We start from the raw sequence: 20,222 nt of genomic DNA, 5'->3' as shown, positions 1-20,222 counted from the left end.
CTATTTATTGTATAACTTTGGAGACTGGAGAAAAACAGGCTGGTCCTTTTCCACTGCCCTTTGGCCACAGGTTGCAGGATTTCAGGGATGAGTCATTTCAGCTGACAGCCGGGAGTGCTGGGGTTTAGTCGAGGTATTAAGGTGTTGATGGAGAATCACAGGTTCACAGGTGTGTTCAACGTCTGCTTAAACCACAACTCATCTCGTGCTGCAACTGACGAGTATTTTAGCAATTGATGGATGGAATGTTTTTTTTAAGAGAATAGATAAACATGCCTTTCACAGAGCTGAAAGCTATGTCTTTAAATAACCTTTATTATTTTATCCTACCAACAGTTCAGAAGCCAAACATATTTTCATTTCCAGTGATATACACACAAAAAGAGCTATTTCTCCTATTTTGAAACGCTGAAAAAAAAAAGAATGTTTTACTTAATTAAAAATTAAGAGCTTAATTATTTTCTTAATTACAACCTGAAACAAATGAGACCACTACCATATATGATCATTAAAAGACCATTGCTACGCCACAGATAACATTTCCCGGGCTTTTTGAAAACCTTCTCTCCCACTCTCCTGGACGTTGCAGTTCAGCCACTTTTCTTTTCAGTCATATACTTCATATAATAGTCTGATGTCAGCTGCTGGGAGCATCTGAGGTTGTCACAGCATGGGTGTTATTATTTTGGGGCTAAAAACAGCTCTCTGTGTTCTCGTCCTGGCCCTTTAAAGACCTCTCTGTATCTGAGTGAGGAACAAAGGAGAAAAGGGAGACTAGCTTTTTATTTTCTGAAGATTAACTTTGCAAGGAGCCGCGTGTTAAATCGGTCAGTTCACAGTTTGTGTTAGCAGCTCAACCCCACTAACCAGCGGTTGCTTGGTAACCCGACAGCTCAGCAAATTATAAACGGTTTGACTTTCACAGTTAGCTCAACCTTGTGGCTGTTAAAATGACAGTCATGTTGCTGTCCTAATATTACAGCTTTTCGGATGTAAAATGCATTGCCGTTTTTTTATCACACCTCAAGGGCGTCAGATCAAAAGTAGTATGACATGCTTAGCTTACCATTATATTGTGCTTAAATAGCGTGCAAGGGTAATTTTGTTAGAATGTAAACTGAGACAAAGCTGTATTTCTCAGAGATTTTGGTGATGACGGTTGTTTTGAGAAGGGAGTGTTGAGGCTCGACTCATTTGTAACACAACGCATGCTCGGGATGCAGTCAGAATCATGCAGTGATATGAAAAATGCATCAAGGTAATGCAAGCCCATTGGTTGTTTGGTATGCTGAAGGTGTTGCTGCGACCTCTGATGTGTGATGTCTAGTGATCTATTGATATACTGTATACATGCCGGTTTTTGTGATGAAAAGATGCTTGAAATCTGCAGAGTTTTCTATTCCAAAATAAAATAATAAATTGATTTAACTTTAAAAAAAAGAGAGATTTTTATTCATTTTTGGAAAGAAGTATATCACATCATGCAACATGCTTTTTTCTTTTCAAGTGTGGACTTTGTTGATCCTTTACCTCAGCATTGGGTTGCCAATAGACAAGTGTTAGAGGAGATAAATAATGGAATTATGGTCTTTCAATCTGCAGATGTACACTCAAGTTGTGGCCTCAAGGTACAACGATGCACTTTTACACGGGTATTATCAGTATTAAAAGTGGTGTTTCTTGAGTTTAGGTAGAACGGGTGAAAGGGAGCTTGTGTGAAACGTGCTTCTTGGGAGAGGAGGAGCAGAGGTTTTAGAACTAGAGAAAGATCTTGACAGGCCTTCGGTGGCTTGCGGTTGTAACACAAAGATAAAACGGCCTCTGTTTTGACTGGTAAACGCTCACTATCTCTGGTTCTCTCACACAGACTGTCATCCCCTCCCCTCCTACCCTTTCTTTTCCTTGACATTCCTCCTTCCCCCTTTTTCCATATCCTACCATCTCAGTTCTGCCAGCCAGACACCTCACAGGGAAATGACTTTCACATGCACATCCCTATCTAGCTGTTTCTCTGTCTCTCTGTCTGTCTCTCTGTCTGTCTCTCTCTCTCTATCTCTCTCTCTGCAGTCAGGCCTTGCTCGCACTGTCTTCCCTTGAGGCAATTGATCATTAGTGTCTAGCACAGTGGTGCTGCACCATCAGCATATTTTAATCTTGATTAGTTGAATGTTAACCTAAATGTCTACTCTCTCTCTATTTTACCCCCACAGGCCGCAGAGTCTGGCATTGTGAAGATTAAGACCATTGCAGCCAGAAACACAGCCATACTGGCAGGTGAGTGAGACAGGCAGAACATTGGTGGTAAACCACCACTGTGATATCTATAGCTGGTACTTTGAGTATGCACTCTTCACTCTGATTTGATAAATAAGGAAATGTCATGATATCTCCCACAGAGTATTGTATGCATTTGAATCAGATTTGATGTGATTGTGTTCTTATTCTTTGTAGTATTCTTTTGCTGGTCTTATTTGCTTTGTTAATTTGTTTCACAGTGAAAATGTTGATAAATGTGCACTATCCATATGAAATTGAAACATACATTAAAACCATAGTATCAATGTTTTTGTATAACACTGCATACAAGAGATATCACCCACTGTATTCTAATTAAATGAAAACGTTGTATTCATGACAACGTGCAGGGCTCCTCCAGCACATGGCTTTTGATTCCTCCAATTAAAACACATTGCTGTCATATTGGTGACCCAGCCAGTGCACTGTACGATAAAGGGAGACTTGCATATTAATATATGTTAGTGTCATCCCTCAGCTTTGTATGTAAATTGCCAACATTTATCCGGTTTAGCTGCTTAGACATCAGCATGTCCTGAATTCACTACAAAGCGCTTTCAAACACGGCTGGTCCCTTTTGACACTTGAATAGGATATTGTGTCCACGCTGTCTTGATCAGAGTCCAGCTTTTAATAACATTTGCAGAGTTGACACATAGTCGACATTTTCCGAACGCCACCGTTGACTGTCTGACTCCGACTGGCCCACTGTAAACTGCACTGCAACTCACTGCAGAAGGGTGCATTCATCTCTGTTTCCAGAATGGATGTGTTAGCTGTCACCACACCGTAATGGAGGTGTTAGAAATAAGATTGAATGGCGAGTGCCTGTTGTAAATAATCCAGTAGCTAATTGCAGCGGAATGAAGGTGAAAATGCCTCTGGTATTTAGTTCACTGTTATGTGAAGACGGGACAAATGTATCAACACCACACTTTTCATTTTCATTTTTCTTTATGTGCAGTTGCATAAAAACCAAGTACGAATATATCCGCAAACTTTGCCATTTACAATTAATTGGATTGACATTTCATAAGTTTTTCATAACTCAACCTTGGATTAATAATTGAACATGCTGGAGCTTTCTCCGATGATTATATAAAGTAACACAGTGTTCTCTCTCCACTATTTTATTCTATTTCAACCATTTAAATGATACTTAATACAGTATTAGTACAGTATTTTTTCTACTTCTCCTCTTTAGGATAGGGCGACGATTTATATCAACACGCTTTAATATATATATTTTTTAAGGCGTTGTGTTTCTCATGTATGAATGTTTTACAATTGATATATGAATCCATTATGAATCATTTGGGTAAATCCAATGACTGCATCTTTGTACCCCTACATTTGAACCCTAACCCTGTACAGTCATAAGCTGACAGTCTTGTCTTTGTACGTGTGTTATAGCTCTGAAGGAGAACAGCTCCGAGGTGGTTCAGCCTTTCCTGATGGGCTGTGGAACCAAAGAGCCAAAGATCACCCAGCTGTGTCTGGCTGCCATCCAGAGACTCATGTCCCATGAGGTGGTATCTGAGGTGAGTGAAACACTGGCATTGAAATAGAACACACTAAGGCTTATGTTCAAATTTGAGCTATGTGCGCACAGAAGATTGAGACTAGCATATTAACCTTATCAAAAAGCGATATGATTTATAATGTCAACTTAAACAAATGAATGAAAACGCAGGAGTTTAAAGATGGAGTCTGCTATTTTGTCGAACTATTGTTGTCAAAATCTCTTTTCGTCAAAATCAGTGAATATCTCCTAATGATCTGGTCTGTCTGTACCTGTCTGTACTGTGTGCTGAAAAAAAAATCCAATGTTAGGGGAATGTGGGGAGATATCACCTGATTTGGTCTAAAAATGAATTTGACAACCAGCCTCTTCCAGAATCGCTCAATCCACCTTGAATTGGACATATACAATTTTTTGGCCTTTTTGGATGTTTTTTTTATTTTTTTTTATGAAAATATCACAGGTATAGGAAATATAAATCTGTTGTGTTAGCATAAGTGAGTAGTGAGGAGGAGTCATCACGACTTCTGTGAGTCAGTTCTGAATCAAAGTATACTGAACATTAAGAACATCTAGCGGATATTACTTTGTGTCTGATTTTGCCCAAAATCCTCCAGTTTCCCTCTTCGGGAAAGTGGTTTAATCAAGTGCAATCAGTAAGAGGCCATTGCTCTCATTTCTTCGTCACTCTAATCATAGAGAGACAAGGTAATTATCATCTCAAAGAGGGCCAAAGTCAATGCACTTGTCCTTGTGTGGATTGTCATTAGGAAAACACATTTCTTAATGACACAACAAGGTGGGAGAACACGTCTTTCATAGTTTCAGATCATTTAACGTTGCTGGTTAGTTTTTACCAGTTACAGTATTTCCAATTTGTCTTTATTAGTTTTTGTTAGCGTATTATGGATTGTCACAATTAATACTTCCATTGATATTTCCTCTGCTGTTAGCCAACCATCAGAATAAATGTAATTTGAATTTGATAAAGACCTCATTAAGAAGTTGCACATCCAGCGTAACATACACACGCATGCAAAATGTCAGTTTCCCTACCACCTTAGGCGTATCCTTTCTAATATCCAAATGGTAATACATTCAGATCAATATAACTCATCAATAACCAATAAGCCAATGTAAATAGTAAAATGTTTCATCTAAGTTTATTATTTCAATGGTGGCCACATCCATCCCTCCTTCCTCTTCCGCTACTCATTCTTTCCTGCAGTCCATGTCTTAGTTTTTTCACAACCCCTGTATTAAGGAGATCATAGGCCTAGAGTAAATATGACTTGGCTGCTTCAGTGGTGTCACATGATCCGTGTGTGTACACACTTAAATAAGGAAATGGGCGACTGTAATCATTTCCTAAACACAAATGTATTTTAATATGAGCTTATGTTGTGGGTAAAGGGGTTTTGAAACCTTTAAATAACTCTGACCTGGTATCAGAGCTACTTCAAAGCTGACGCTCTGCAGCTGCTGCACCACTGCCTTGTTAATACACCGTAAAATACTGTTATTAAAAAGGCTTATTGAGCCCCACTGCTTTCTACTTTCTGAGCCCAGGCGTTTATTTATTTAGGCCAACAGGTTTCAAAGCTGTCTGCCTTTGGGGTGGAACAGTATGAGTGCTCTATACTCCTTTAGTAAAACATCGAATAAGAGGAGAGTGACATTACAGACTAGTTGATGTAATAAAAAAGAAAATATATGTTTTCAGTACATATAACGCACATTTGGGTTGCAACTATTTGTTATCTGTCAACAAGAATGTGTTCTTAATGACCTGCCTGGTTATACTAAGGTAACATAAAACAGAGATACAAATAGATAAATTACTAATTCATCTGTTATTTAATTTTTTATTTATTTATTAATTAAGTAATTAGTTAGGAACACATTTTAAAATGTGTATTGTAATTTTTCCAGAGCCCAATGTGATATATCTTTACATTGCTTACTTTGTCTGATCAAAGGAAATGCAGACTATCCATTTGAGAAGCTGAAACCAGCTGTTGGTAATTTTTGCTTTATAAATGACCACCGCTCTGATATTTATATATTTGATGTTATCGTCAAATAATCGTTGCAACACTAATACACGTCAGTTCATGCTGTTGCATATCTCCAGCCCCTTGCCCCAAAGATACCGATCATCATAATAAAACACATTTGTATTTTGGCCTATCTGAGTCAGTAGTGAATGCTTTGTTGATGTGAAGCTCAACATGAGCGTGTGAGGCAGCTGGTTTGAAGTTTGGGGCGTTTGTCACAGCCTTTAAGATAGGATTTTGCCTTTTATTTCTTACCCTCTGCAAAATATTCTTATCCTTGCCTTTTTTAGCAGCTGCTATCACACTGTTGCTTCCAAAAAAACATCAAGAACATCTATAGACACACACTCTACCACAAACATATTTTCTGATCCATTTAAAATTGTAACTGCTCACTTTTACTCAGCTAGCAGCACTCCAACTCATCCGCTACTCTGAACTGCAGGGTTTTAAAGCCTCTCGAAGGACTCTGTATTGATTTCTAAGGTTTCACTGGAGACAACCAATTCAAATAGAGACAATGTTGTGATAGTTGTCATCCATCATAATGATGCCATTTTGTTTTCCTTGGGGAAGGAGAGGGACCGTTCAATTGTCTGCAAAGAAAATGTTGTAATAGGAAGGAACAGACACCGAATGGCCTCTTACTGGAGGCTCAATACAATACAATGGTATCTGTTGGTGCTGGTGCTGTTTGTTTGTTTGTTTTTTTGCTCCTTAATCACATCTTTATGGTGAAGTCTGTCAAGAAACAAGGTCGTTGTGGATGGATGATTCTGTGACACTCGATCAATAACAGAGTCAACATTGAGGCCCCTGTAGAGTTGGGAGTTGTAATTTAGCATGAACTATCTGAACTGAGAGCAAAGGGCCATGGTAAATCCTGCGTTAAGCTTGAATTTAGCCGTGGCTTCACAGCTGAAACTAATTGTGTTAGCTGAAATGTTAGGATTTGCTAACTGTCTTTCTTTTACATCATTTGTCATAGTATTCCTTTGGTTTTAAATGGTTTGTTGGACATACAGTAACTTTGTGATACTTTATATAGACTAAATGGTCCATTCCTTAATAATAAAAAATAATAATTGACATTTGAATCTTTAATGAAACTAAATGTTATTTGCAGTCCTATTTTGGACAAGAACTCAACAGTTGTAGAAACTCATTATTCTTATCCGTGTTTTTTCCCTTTGGTATTAGTCCAGACAAAAGACAAGCTCAGAGGGGTTGTGTGAAGATTTATTTCATTATAGTGTGAGCAGCTGGGCGCAAGAAAAGATAAACAGTGTTAATTACTGCGAGTATCAAGTGACATAATATTAACTGGCAGCTAGAGTTGGTGTCATTGAACTCTATGATGTAGTGACTCGTGTGTGTGTGTGTGTGTGTGTGTGCATGCGTGCAAGTGTTGTTTAACCTCAAGCTGAGTTCTCACTTGTTGTCACAATGTATCAACTCTTATAATAGCTCTTGAATTGAACTACAAGTATGCATATTGATGGATAATCAGGAAAATACCAAGATTTGATAAAGTACAATGGGTAAAAAAAATATATTTTTTGTGTGTACTATGACAGGCGGCTGCAGGGAACATCATCAACATGCTGTGGCAGCTGATGGAGAACGGTTTAGAGGAGCTGAAACTCCTGCAGACGGTGCTGGTCCTTCTCACCACCAACACAGTGGTACATGATGAAGTGCTCTCCAAGGTACAAGAGCAACACACCTAACTAACATGTCCTCCTCCCCTTGTATCTATATATAGAATATGAAAGTCTTGCAGAAACCAATACAACCCAATTCTGTTTCCCAGTGAGTCATGTTGCATACACTTCTGTGGCTACAATGTTTAATTAAACCCATAAATACATACTATGTGATATTCTTGCTCCAGTTTGTGCAGTATCATCATGAGTCACATAGTGCCACATTATATGGACTATCAGACTTTTTTCTGTTCACCCTAGTTTTTGTTCATTATTAAGGAACTACATTTACCAGATCAATCTAATGGATGATAATGAATGAGAACACAGAAAATGATTTATCTACTGTATATAATTATGCTGTATCATTGTTTTGTCCCTGCCCAGGCCATTGTGCTGTGTTTCCGTCTTCACTTTACCAAGGACAACATCACCAACAACACAGCGGCGGCCACCGTCAGACAGGTGGTCACTGTGGTCTTTGAGAGGATGGTGGCGGAGGACGAGCGTTGCAAAGGTCAGATTTTGCAGGATTTTCAGGATGTTAGATAGAACAAGTTTGGTTCTCTAACATTTTCCACATCGACACGTGGCAGCAATAGTCAGCCTCTTAATCAGTATCTAGTGTTGATGCACTTGTTTTACTGTTGTACTCCCAATGAAATCCTCAAGTGACTGATATAAAAAATGATATCCTACTCCTTTAGGCATTGTGGAGCAGCCTCCTCCTGTCCAGGGAAACACCAACCGTCGCTCTGTTAGCACTCTGAGGCCCAGTGCTAAGGATGCATACATGCTGTTTCAGGTATGTCCACCTTGGGGCGCCAGACTCCCACAAAGAGTTAAACTCTCTCTTAAAGCTTTGGACCCAAGTTGGTCTCATCCTTTGGTGACTAGAAATAAGAAATAGGCCCACATCTGAAATGTACTGATATTACGATCCTCAAAAAAAATATTTGAATTTGAAAGAGAAGTTTACGGTTTGAAATTCCTTTTCAGCTCTGCAATGAAGTGCAATTTCCACAGAAAAAGTGTTTCAAAGGCCCCTTGTCTCAAAGTCCCTTGTCGTTCCTCACCCACGCTGCACTGTTTGTGTGATCATGCTTTATCCCTCCAGCAGCGCTCTGTGACTGCACTGTATCAACCACTGTGTGATGTGTGTACAGACATAACAGCTCCATTGTATCTAAACGCTGTGGTGCTGCCTCCCTCCCTGCAGGACTTGTGCCAGCTGGTGAACGCCGACGCCCCCTACTGGCTGGTGGGAATGACAGAGATGACCCGGACGTTTGGCCTGGAGCTGCTGGAGTCTGTGCTTAATGATTTTCCTGGGGTATTCCTACAGGTACATGCAGCCTAGAATGCTACGGACAATATTATGAACTTATACGATAGAGAATTTACACAGATGCAAAACCCTAGAAAATATTACAGTACAACACAATACTGCTTAAAGTAATGACTGTATACTATTTAAATTCATGAAAGTATTCAAATGAATAATAATATTTTCTTTCTCTCTCTCTCTTTCTCTGTCTGTGTCGTCCCCAGCACCAGGAGTTCAGCTTCCTGCTAAAGGAGCGGGTGTGTCCCCTGGTGATCAAGCTCTTCTCCCCCAACATCAAGTTCCGTCAGGGCAGCAGCAGCTCGGCCTCTCCAGCCCCGGTGGAGAAACCTTACTTCCCCATCTGCATGAGGCTGCTGCGCGTGGTCTCAGTCCTCATCAAACACTTCTACAGCTTACTGGTAAGGGATGGGTCTGCAGTGACAGTCAACCAGCCACAACCGTTGCCTTATAAGATAAAATAAAATAATCCTTTATTAGTCCCACAGTAGCGACATGTTCTGTGTTACAGCAGCAAAAGAGGATGACAAAAGTTTCAGTAATGAAAAAAAAAAGATGACAAAAAAATAAACATGTTAACAGCTAGAAAGCACACTAACTGAAACAGTTAAAAAACACAAGTGACAGTAAAATAGTTAACAGGCTGTAGAACTGATGAACTCTTTATAAGCACAGAGCCTATGCACTTTATTGATCTAGTGTGTCTGATTAGCATTAAATTAGCGTTGAAATTCTTGTCTTGGTTCTGCTCAAGGTTTTTCAGTGGGCTTAGCCGCATCTTAGTTAATTTTTTGCATTGCAGCTAATTTTATTTATTGATGTTCTATCAATCCCTGAAATGGATATGTTCAATCAAAGCGTGGTAAACCGCAGAATGGCTGCATGTATGTATTCAAATTGGACTGGAGATATTTAGAGAGGCCCCATGCTTCCAGTCACAGGACATAACTGGCCCGACATCTGTACCAGTCTGATATATATGTGTGTGTGTTTGTTTCCCAGGTGACTGAGTGCGAGATCTTCTTGTCTTTGCTGGTGAAGTTTCTGGATGGAGAGAAGCCACAGTGGCTGAGAGCGGTGGCTGTGGAGTCAGTCCACAGGCTCTGTGTGCAGCCACATTTATTACGGTGAGTAATAATAAACTCTGCAAAGCCGACCACACATTTTATTTAACGAGTCTCTAAACTTCAGACTATTAGGTCTGATACTTAAATTTTAACTCACATTAATAAACAGTCTCCACATCTGTCTTAATGTGCTACATTAACATTCATTTTCCGGACTATTATCCAAGTACAGTGCACATACAATTTATACTTCAAACTGCCCTCCTGAAAAAACTGCCCTTTTATTTAAAAAAAAAAATATATATATAAACCTGACGACACAGCTTAGTCTGATGTAAGCTGAGTGAAATCTGACAACACAGATCTAAGCCTGAGGGAAGCAGAGTCTGCCTTCTCCTAAAATGTTTTTTTTTCCCACAGTTCTGTATTATGTCAGCACCCAAATGGGCTGCGCTTGCTGTTTCTTTCTTGACCTTTTATCCTCTTTTTTTTTTCTCTTTTCTAGTTCGTTCTGCCAGTCGTATGACATGAAGCAGCACTCCACTAAAGTGTTCAGAGACATTGTCAATGCCCTGGGCTCCTTCATCCAGTCCCTCTTCATCATCCCCAACGCAGGGAACACTGCTGCCCTCAATGCACCTGCTGGTCAGTTCACCTGTTATCTTCTCTCCTTTTGAGCTTTACACGTGCAACAGTACTAGCTGGTACAACAAGAGAGTCTATTATATTAGTATTTTATTTTTATCCAGCAATTAGGATTCCTGGAGGTGTTTAAAAGTCATTCTTCATTAAACTTGATTTTAATGTCTCCATACATCTCTACAATGTCAAGGAAATGTAAAATGTCAAATTCAGATTTAGTTGAGAAATTCATTGAGATTCATTTAAAAAAACTAAAATCTTTAAGAAATCTCCTTTTTTTTATTTACTCTTCCCCTACTCCAGGTGGCTCAGGTTCGGGGGCCCAAGGAGCAGCACAGGGCGGCCCGGGGGCAGGGGGGGTTAGTGGGAACCTGACCACCCAGGCCGCTTTCGAATACCGTGGAACCTGGATCCCCCTGATGACTGTTAGTGTGCAGGGCAGCGCCAAGGCCACCTAGTAAGTAGTGTCACCACACCAGCTTAAAAAGTTCCCTTTTCTGACTCTACTTTATACATTTGCTTTTATGGGCAGACACAATCAATTTCTGTAACACACATACACAAACTGAACAGCTGAACAATTAGAAGGATTACCATTGTTATGCTGCTGAGTGGAATAAAGCTACGCTTTTTAGCATCACTATTATGTTAGCTGTGCCCTGCAAGCAGTGATAAATGATTGTGCAACAAACAACAGGGGATCATAATAATCCTGCCTCATTATCAGGCTTAACCCTGATTATAGAGTGTGAATGTTATTGTGGTTAGTTTTTTTTTTTACTACGCAAAAGCAGGGTTTTAAATACGGGGAATTACATTAGCCAGAGCTCTCTCTTTAACAAAGAGAATGTGTGTCTAAATTGCCCTTTCTGACAAATGAAACATCTTTTGGTTGTAAGTAGTTTTGTTGCTGGTAGTTTTCGAGGCTTTATGGAGCTGACTTTGTTTTGTACAAAGAAAGTCAGCTTTCTCACAAAGGGTTGACAGACCTGTATATTGAACCTTAAAGCGGCAACGAGTAACTTTTAAATATCTTTTAAACAGCCTCATGTTTCCTCTCATAATCATAAATTACCTTTAACAGCAAACGAGACCATCAGTGCAAAGAAAGACGTTTTTATATAGTTTTTATTACTGCATTTGATCTGGTCGTACACTCAGTCCGATTTTCGGTTCACGCGTGCATGCTCTATGGTCACATATCTGTATTGGTCATAGATTTCAGTGTGGCGCAGTTACGCGATTTGAGAAGCCTATCCCTCCAGGTGAGGGAAGGGGAGCGGGAGCCTTGTTTGAGACAGTTGTTTGTCGTCATAATGACTGATAACGGGGCTGAACCATAAAAGAAAAAAAAGAAAATGCAATGAAGAAAAGCGAAAAGGGAGAGTGATAGTCGGGCGGGAGGGCGTTGCCAAGCAACGTATACACAATTTCACGGCGGTAGCCTACTAAAACAAAGTTTACTTTGCCTCACCAGCATCATCAGATGACCATTATTCATCTGAAATAGTCATTATTTACAACATAAACACATTACCTCATCGTGATGATCGTGATCCATACTAACTAACTGCCATCTCTCGTTCATTCGCTTTGTGTGGGGACACGGACTCGTTCAGCTCCGTGAGAGGTGACAATGCATCAACTCATTGCAATCAGGTGTGTTTAGCACTTACTGGCATTAGTTGATGCTGTGTCACCCATAGACTCACGGAGCCGAAAAGAGTCCGGTGCCCTCACACTTTGCTTTCAACACACGGACACGCACCATATTGCTTCCTGATTATTTGAATCTGAACGCCCTGCACGAGCTAGAAAACAGCTTCACGACAGCTGGCGTCGTAATAATACTACCGCTTTTGTTCAAAGGTGTCGCCAACGTGCCGACTTACTCGTAGTGGCTTTAATGCATCTGGATATTTTGAAACACTGATGTAATGCACTCATTTGTACAGTGTGAGGCAGTGTGTAGACGTAAAGATGGGACTCTCAAAATAACTGCTGATGTATACATACTGTTATACAAACCATGAACACACACACACATTAAGATATATGGATGGACCTTGTAACATTTATAATTTATACACACACATTAACCTCCTTCTCCTTTCTTTCTTCCCCTCAGTCTAGAGATGCTGGACAAGGTGGAGCCTCCGTCCATCCCGGAGGGCTATGCCATGTCTGTGGCCTTCAGCGCGCTGCTCGACCTGGTGCGGGGCATCACCTCCATGATCGAGAGAGAACTGGCTGTGGAGGAGGGGCAAGCTGCTGAGTTCAGGGAGGCTCATCCCAGGCAAGAGTGGCAGCCCCAACCTGGTGAGAAAAAAAGAGAAAAGGGAAAGTATATGGATGAGGAAAAAGCAGGTTCTTGCAAGTGAATTCAGTGAAATGCAGAATATAAAGATTTAAATATCAAGAGATAGACAGAAGAGAGAGAAGTAACCTTGAAAGTGTGCTGCTTGAAGATTAGCAGCAAACTGAAAAGCTAGTAATACCTAGTGCAATACCCATCAGGATTCTGAGTGGTTGCACTTCTATGACCCCCGGTGGCCAATGTTGTGCCTGTTTGTCTTTTCAAATAATTTGAAAAAATGACTCTTGTTTTGTTTGTTTACCCAAGTGACACCGTCTGAACTGAAGTGAAATAAATGATGATAATAAACTCTCTGCTTGCTTTGTGTTTGTGTGTCTCAGGAGCCCACCTGGTGTGGGACGAGATGGTCAGCGCCTGCTGGTGTGGTCTGCTGGCTGCTCTGTCTCTGCTGCTTGACGCCAGGTAAATGAACTCTCTCACCTTTTCACCATCTGCTTATTTGCAGCCAGCAGTCAGGATCAATGAATTCTCCCCATAGGAAATGCCCCCAAATGAACGTATAATGACCGATTGCTGTCATAAGTGCATCTAAGAAAGTGTTTATTGTGTTCAAATTGAATTCCTGTTATCGCATTTCAATAGATGACAACCGGTTTCTATCAATAACACTTGTGGAAATTGTCGTATAGAGAATTTCTTAGATGTGCCATTAGAGTGTCCTAATTTCTCCACCTGCTATTCTGGTCTGACATGAAAGCAATTTTCAATCCAAAAAAAAAAGGCCTAGCTTAAGTTTGATTACATCACACACCGTATACATCTGTTGACCAGGATGCTTATAATCTTCCTCTTAAACCAAATACAAATATTGGGAGCAGGATCATTTGTAACCCAGTTACATGCTAACACGTGACACAGTGGCAGTTATTTGCCACAGACATACACAAAAATGAAATAAAACATATTTATATAGCACTTTTCAGAAGACTCAAAGTCGCTGTACTGGATATCAGACTCCACCTGTTCAGCCTTTCTGTTGTCTTTCCCTCCTTCTTTGTTTGCGTCTTCAGCACTGATGAGACGGCCACAGAGAACATCTTAAAGGCGGAGCTGACCATGGCTTCACTGTGTGGGCGCCTGGGCCTGGTGACGCCCCGCGATGCCTTCATCACAGCCATCTGTAAGGCCTCTCTGCCGCCGCACTACGCCCTGACTGTTCTGACCAGCAACGCCGCAAACCTCTCCAGCAAAGGTACGGCTCTATTGTCTAATGTGCCATTTAAAACCACACCAAAACCACAGTGTAAGCAGTACTTCAGTTGTTTTAAGAATGTTTTCTTTGAAGACAACGACGTATCCCCGAATTCGCTATCGGCCGCACACACATAAATACACCTGAAATACCCGTATTATATAGCAAACGAGTTTGGTTTCCATTTTTGTTTTAATTCCTTTTTTAATATTGGCGTCACGTAATCCAATAAATAACTGTAGCACGTACAGCTGAAAGGCCCTATTTCCAGCCCTGAGGAAAGCCTCCGGTCATGTGTATTTATGTTAAACTAATGAGCACTTCTCGTTTCCCTTATGACTAGATGTGAATGCTGCAAATCTGAGCTTAACATGAAAACTGTTTGCACTCCACCTGTCCCTATTGCCCTACTCTTATTGTATTCATCCATAACTTTTTCACTGTAGCTCCTAATTAGGAACACCAAGGAGAATTTGTCTGGGGGAATATAGACGTACACACACACACACACACACACACACACACACACATACATACAGCTGCTCTCAAACCAGCCATTCAGACATTCATTATTTGCATCGTAGCTCGTAGAGATAATGCCGGCAAATTGGGTCTTAACTTTCGATGGATGTTTGCCTCGGAGTTAATTAAGAAAGCTTTTCTTGCATGTCGTAAGCTTGTTACAAAACCAGTGTGTCTGTATTTTATGACTCTCATTGAAATACTTGACACACCTCTGTGTATATTCCCCTCAGCCTACTCTATCCAGGGCCACAGTGTGCAGATCATCAGCCCCTCCAGTGAATCTCACCAGCAGGTGGTGGCTGTGGGGCAGCCGCTCACTGCCCAGCCCCAGGGCACCGTGGTGGTAAGGACCAACACACACGCACACACAATTATGAAGAGGAGCTCAACATTTAATAATTTAATTCATGTTACAGTTTTCCGAAAAACAAAGCTTACAAAAAAATGTATTATAGAAAAAGTATTTTTTCAGAAATTATGCAAAAACAGCTTTTGTTGTTGTTTTGGATGAATACCCTTAGTACTCATAAAGAGAGCCTTAGCCCTGACCACAAAGTCCAAAACACAACAGAGCACAATTCAGTGATTCCAGACCAGTCCAGACCCAGGCCCTTGTCACAACAAGACTGAGTCTAAATGGGCTGCTAAAAAGAAACAAATCTTCAAGTAGGATTTAACAAGCACCAAATTCAATGTTGTTTTATACGAGTACTTTGATAGTTTCAATAGCTTAATCCACAACCCGAAGAATCGCTCAAATTTCTTTACCAGGTTGTCTGGTGTCATTAATATTCACAACACGTACATCTTATAATAACGGCTACATAAAAAGAACAGACTCTCTTTCTCAAGGCATCATTCAGGTAAGGGACAACTGTTTTGAACAAAGTCGGGGGAGCCTGTGCATTTAAATCTCTCTCAAGGGCAACACGGTTTCAAAATACATCGGCAGTAACCTTGACCCTAACCTGGAATCATTATGCTGTAATTAAAATTCTCCCCCCGGTAATAACATTGTTAAATGTGTCGCTGGACCGCGGAAGCGAGGCCAGCCCTACAAATGTGAATGTTGCTGAGGGAGTAAGCGACCATATTTCAGGATTGGCCAGGAAGTCATTACTCTATCCTCATTGGTTGTTATCTCTTTTCTCTTCTAATACAAGTCTACTCATGCCACTGTTGCATACAAGTTTGTGGTTAAATTCTAGAAGTCTGTCGTCCCATTGTAGTCAGTCAGTTCTATGTAAGCTTAGTAGAAGCTTTAAAAAAGCGAAACACACTGACTTTAGTGCAGCAGCCAGAGGCCCCAAATATGAATAGTGCATAATGTTACATTAATGTACTCCGCCTCAGCTCCGGAGCCCTCTGCAGCAGATACGCAAGGCTTCTTCTATTTTTGACGGGTGCCGGAGCACGGCCCATCAGTTCAGCACAGAACAGATCGAGCGAGACAGGAAGTCAGACTCCGAAACAGCGTTAAAACATCCGGTAAATGTTCAGAATGAAACACTGTGTAGACGCCAGATCTTAGGGAGAACCCAACTGATGATCCATAAACCCAAAAACTTTAGGATACACAGTTATACCCACATATATCAACACATGAAGAGAGCAGAGGAAACTGTTCATTAATAAAAAAATAAATAAAATTCTTGCAACTGGTCTTTCAAATTAGAAACCAAAATTGCAAAGTTTGTCTCTAAATTGGAAAGTTTGGATGTTGAACATTCCAACAGGAAAGAGTGGAAAGTATCACACATGCAACTGATTTTTTTATTTTATTTGACACTGCATAAGAATGGACTTGCATCTACTTCTTCACTAGCCTACACAGTAAGATTAACAACATACACTGCTAACCCAATTGCGGTCCAGAAATATTTTAGGTTTTCACCACTGTATGTGCTTGTATTTCCCCTTTTTTTTCACCATGGTCGTTATGGCTGTGACTGTTGTACTTCACTTAGTAATAGCTTTTGCTTTCATGTGAGACATAGCATTTGAGCTTTTTCTACTGCGTCGTGACTTGTTTTGGAGCAGTGTATCAGTAAATGTCTGACTGCGTTGTGCATTAAAACCTGCTATAATTTAACCGTCTGTTCCTCTTTCAGCTAACAGCCAAGAACATCCAATGTATGCGCACCCTGTTGAACCTGGCCCACTGCCATGGAGCCGTGCTGGGCACCTCCTGGCAGCTGGTGCTGGCTACACTGCAGGTACTGACTACCACCTGGTACCACACGTTTTACACCTAACCGCCCACACATATGCATACCCTTATCTAATTAAATTACGAAAAACTATCCACATTTTCATACACAAACACACACACACACACACACACACATGCAATTACACTCTATCCTATAATGAGTCAAAATGGCATTCATACAAGCCTAATGAATGTATAATTCATGAACTTTTCAGATGATTTTAACTCTCATTTGGCTTGTTACTTTTTTTTAATTCTTCCAGCACTTGGTCTGGATCCTTGGGCTGAAGCCTAGCGTGGGTGGTGCCCTGAAGCCGGGCCGAGCTGTGGAGGGACCCAGCACAGTGAGTCTATCAGGAATTGTGTGTTTTGTACGCGTTGTACTTTATGTTTTGTACCTGACTGTCAAAGTCGATGAGATAACGGCTGTCGTTGTGGCTTTGACATATAAACAGGTGCTGACCACGGCTGTGATGACGGACCTGCCCGTCATCTCCAACATCCTGTCCAGACTATTCGAGAGCTCCCAGTAAGGACCAGTCCTTCAAATATGCAAACAAACACTCATTAGCAAAACTACAAATAATTAACCCCATGCTCTTAGATAGTCCAGTAGATTTTTTTAAAGAAATATGCACACTGATGAAGGTCAATGAAGCTACTTCATGTGTTTAGAACTAAGATTAACCAGATGGGCATAAATAGTCATTATCGGTGTCTAATTCAGGAAAGTATTGAACATTTAGACAAAATAACAGATACAATCTCCAGCCTGAATCTTTCTACTCTGTTGTAGAAAATAGTTTTTCATCTTGTATGGATATTAATTGGACTCACCTGTAGAAAAGCATACATGCTCATGGGAAGAATAGTGTCTCCTATTAAAAATCTGAATTCTTCACATTTAAAATGATTCATGAGAAGCAAACATATGCATTTATAATATGCACTGTGTACTTTGTGTGTGTTCTAGGTACCTGGATGATGTGTCCCTGCATCATCTGATCAATGCTCTCTGTTCCCTCTCCCTGGAAGCCATGGAAATGGCTTATGGAAACAACAAGGTAAAGGCTTTGAATTTAATGTTTTGGATATTTCGTTATTAGGCTTTGGTTAAAATCACAAATATAGACTAAAAGGAACACTTCTGTATAAGATTTAGAATAGTTAACCAAATGCTCAGGCCAGGGTTCAAGGTGTCCAGTATTTATATATTGTTTCCATTTCCTTGTCTTGGTTTTTCAGGAGCCGTCTCTGTTTGCTGTGGCCAAGCTGCTGGAGACCGGCCTCATCAACATGGATCGTATAGAGATCCTGTGGAGACCCTTGACTGGACACTTATTGGAGGTAACCACTATTTAATGCTTCATCCCACAAGGTGCACATAAAGAGCTCTGTTCTAAAACACTGCCACTATCCAACGCATTTTAGTCCAACTCTGTCAGAGATTAAAGATGAAGTTCATGCATGTTGCGTCATTTTGCATGCGAGGAATCTGACCTTTTAAATTGGCGCTAGAGAGAAATGCATGCTAAATTTGGTTACAGCGATTCACTTTTTCCAATGCTGGTGATCTCATTGAAGGAGATGTCATAGAACAATCTGGAACCAAACTGAAAGCTAAAACCTAAAATAATGTCTAAATTGCCCCCTTCTGCTAAAGCCTTTTGGTTGCTTGACCCTAATAATGCCATATTTTTCCATGGAGTCTCCTTTAAGTTCAAATGAAATTATAGATGCAAGCAGCATCACGCAGACAGAGCTCCAGTCTAGTGGTTTAGGAAAGAAACAGCTGAACAAGCTATAGGTTTGATCGTGTATGCGAGATTCACCTCTTTCCTCTTTGTTCTCGCATACTGGTGAAACTTTCAAAACTGTATTTCAAAGATGTATCACGTTCAGACACTTCAATTGCCTCATTGATAAAATACATTTTGACCTCGACCTGACCTTTTTTAAATCTTTGATCTACAGTTGCATTTAAAATTACTGTCGTTTTATATGTGTATGAAGGTGTGTGTTTGGAGGTTTTTCTTCACATTCTCTTTGTCTATCTCCCCTCTCTCTTTTTTTGCTCTCCTGTGTGTATTGCAGAAGGTAAGCTCAGTTTCCCTCATCCTTAATCATTGGCTTTCTCCCTCTCTCCTTCCTTTTTTCTTTCTTTCTGGCATCATGTTGGAGTTAAGAGGTTCGCTGTGTCAAAATGTGTCCACAGTGCGTTTGCTCCGCTTCCTGTGTTTGACCTTCCATTATTTGTGCACAATTTGCAATCTGAAGCTCTGATTTGTCACAGAAGCAGAGGCTGCCCCTGCAAAGTATGCTTTATGCTTAAATAAAAACGCCGCTTTTCTTTCTTTGCAGGCTTGTTCAAATTAAAATGCAGTGCTTTTATATTTAAAAAAAAAAGTGACAACAATCACCTTCATGTCTTTATTTACAGATTCACATTATGATTAAGATTTAAATTCTGCTCTGAAGGCTGATTTAATAAATGCATGTGTATCTATACATATTCCATGATCTGTCACGGCATTATCAGAGGGAATCCCAGTTGCTGTATATTTATTTCACCCACTTGTTTCAAACCCTACCCCACCTGGTCTGATGTGTTTCTATCGGTGTTTTTTGTGCGCATGTGTCTGCACTTGTGTGTCAATGTGATGTGTCCTGCAGGTCTGCCAGCACCCAAACTCCAGGATGAGAGAGTGGGGCGCTGAGGCGTTGACGTCGCTCATCAAAGCCGGCCTGGCCTACAAACACGACCCTCCGCTGGGCCAGAACCAGGTAGATAACACTACAGGGGTTTGTGGTCTAAATAAACACACAAAGAAAGCAGACAAACACAAATCTGGAAGGACGTTCTATGTATAAAACAATATGAAGCACAACATAGGCAAAAACCATTTAAATGTAAGAGACACAGGAGTATTTGATCAATGTGGATGTATTGTTTGCCTCTCTGGTTTTTCGCTCCTTAATATGGGTTGTTTGTAATGCTGACATTTGAGAAATCTCCTCTGCTGCCACAGCGTATGTCATGATAGATAAGAGCGTGTGCCAAATGCATAAAATTTGGCACACAGAAATGTCACGGCCACTCTCTCTTGTCACTCACAAACACAGAGTCTGTGACCTTCACCTAAGTGAGAGAGATAAAAGGGAACGCCATGGAGCGGATCTTAAGACAGGGCAGAAGGATAGACAATATAATAACACAGCACAGAGCCATACAAATGATTACCATTTTACCCCATATTTAAACACATTTAGTCTGCGACAATT

At 40.5% G+C, this 20,222-nt stretch overlaps 1 protein-coding gene across 2 annotated transcripts in view; it reads left to right on the top strand.

The window, feature by feature from the left end:
* The window catches only part of mon2 (MON2 homolog, regulator of endosome-to-Golgi trafficking), a 34,977-nt gene that overhangs the window by 5,122 nt on the left and 9,633 nt on the right, over window positions 1-20,222 (top strand). For both annotated transcript variants that reach the window (XM_080027794.1, XM_080027793.1), the window contains exons 2-21: window positions 2,211-2,274; window positions 3,709-3,836; window positions 7,452-7,583; window positions 7,968-8,097; window positions 8,288-8,385; window positions 8,800-8,925; window positions 9,132-9,326; window positions 9,928-10,052; window positions 10,498-10,637; window positions 10,938-11,091; window positions 12,763-12,953; window positions 13,332-13,413; window positions 14,022-14,203; window positions 14,959-15,071; window positions 16,840-16,944; window positions 17,204-17,284; window positions 17,396-17,469; window positions 17,914-18,004; window positions 18,186-18,287; window positions 19,614-19,724. In XM_080027794.1, coding sequence (XP_079883920.1) covers window positions 2,211-2,274; window positions 3,709-3,836; window positions 7,452-7,583; window positions 7,968-8,097; window positions 8,288-8,385; window positions 8,800-8,925; window positions 9,132-9,326; window positions 9,928-10,052; window positions 10,498-10,637; window positions 10,938-11,091; window positions 12,763-12,953; window positions 13,332-13,413; window positions 14,022-14,203; window positions 14,959-15,071; window positions 16,840-16,944; window positions 17,204-17,284; window positions 17,396-17,469; window positions 17,914-18,004; window positions 18,186-18,287; window positions 19,614-19,724 — 2,424 coding nt within the window. The remainder of the gene's footprint in view (window positions 1-2,210; window positions 2,275-3,708; window positions 3,837-7,451; window positions 7,584-7,967; window positions 8,098-8,287; window positions 8,386-8,799; window positions 8,926-9,131; window positions 9,327-9,927; window positions 10,053-10,497; window positions 10,638-10,937; window positions 11,092-12,762; window positions 12,954-13,331; window positions 13,414-14,021; window positions 14,204-14,958; window positions 15,072-16,839; window positions 16,945-17,203; window positions 17,285-17,395; window positions 17,470-17,913; window positions 18,005-18,185; window positions 18,288-19,613; window positions 19,725-20,222) is intronic.

The sequence above is a fragment of the Ammodytes marinus genome (assembly GCF_949987685.1).
Source record: "Ammodytes marinus genome assembly, chromosome: 5".
In the NCBI taxonomy this organism is placed as follows: Eukaryota; Metazoa; Chordata; class Actinopteri; order Uranoscopiformes; family Ammodytidae; genus Ammodytes; species Ammodytes marinus.
This window is presented reverse-complemented; position numbering and strand designations above follow the sequence as displayed.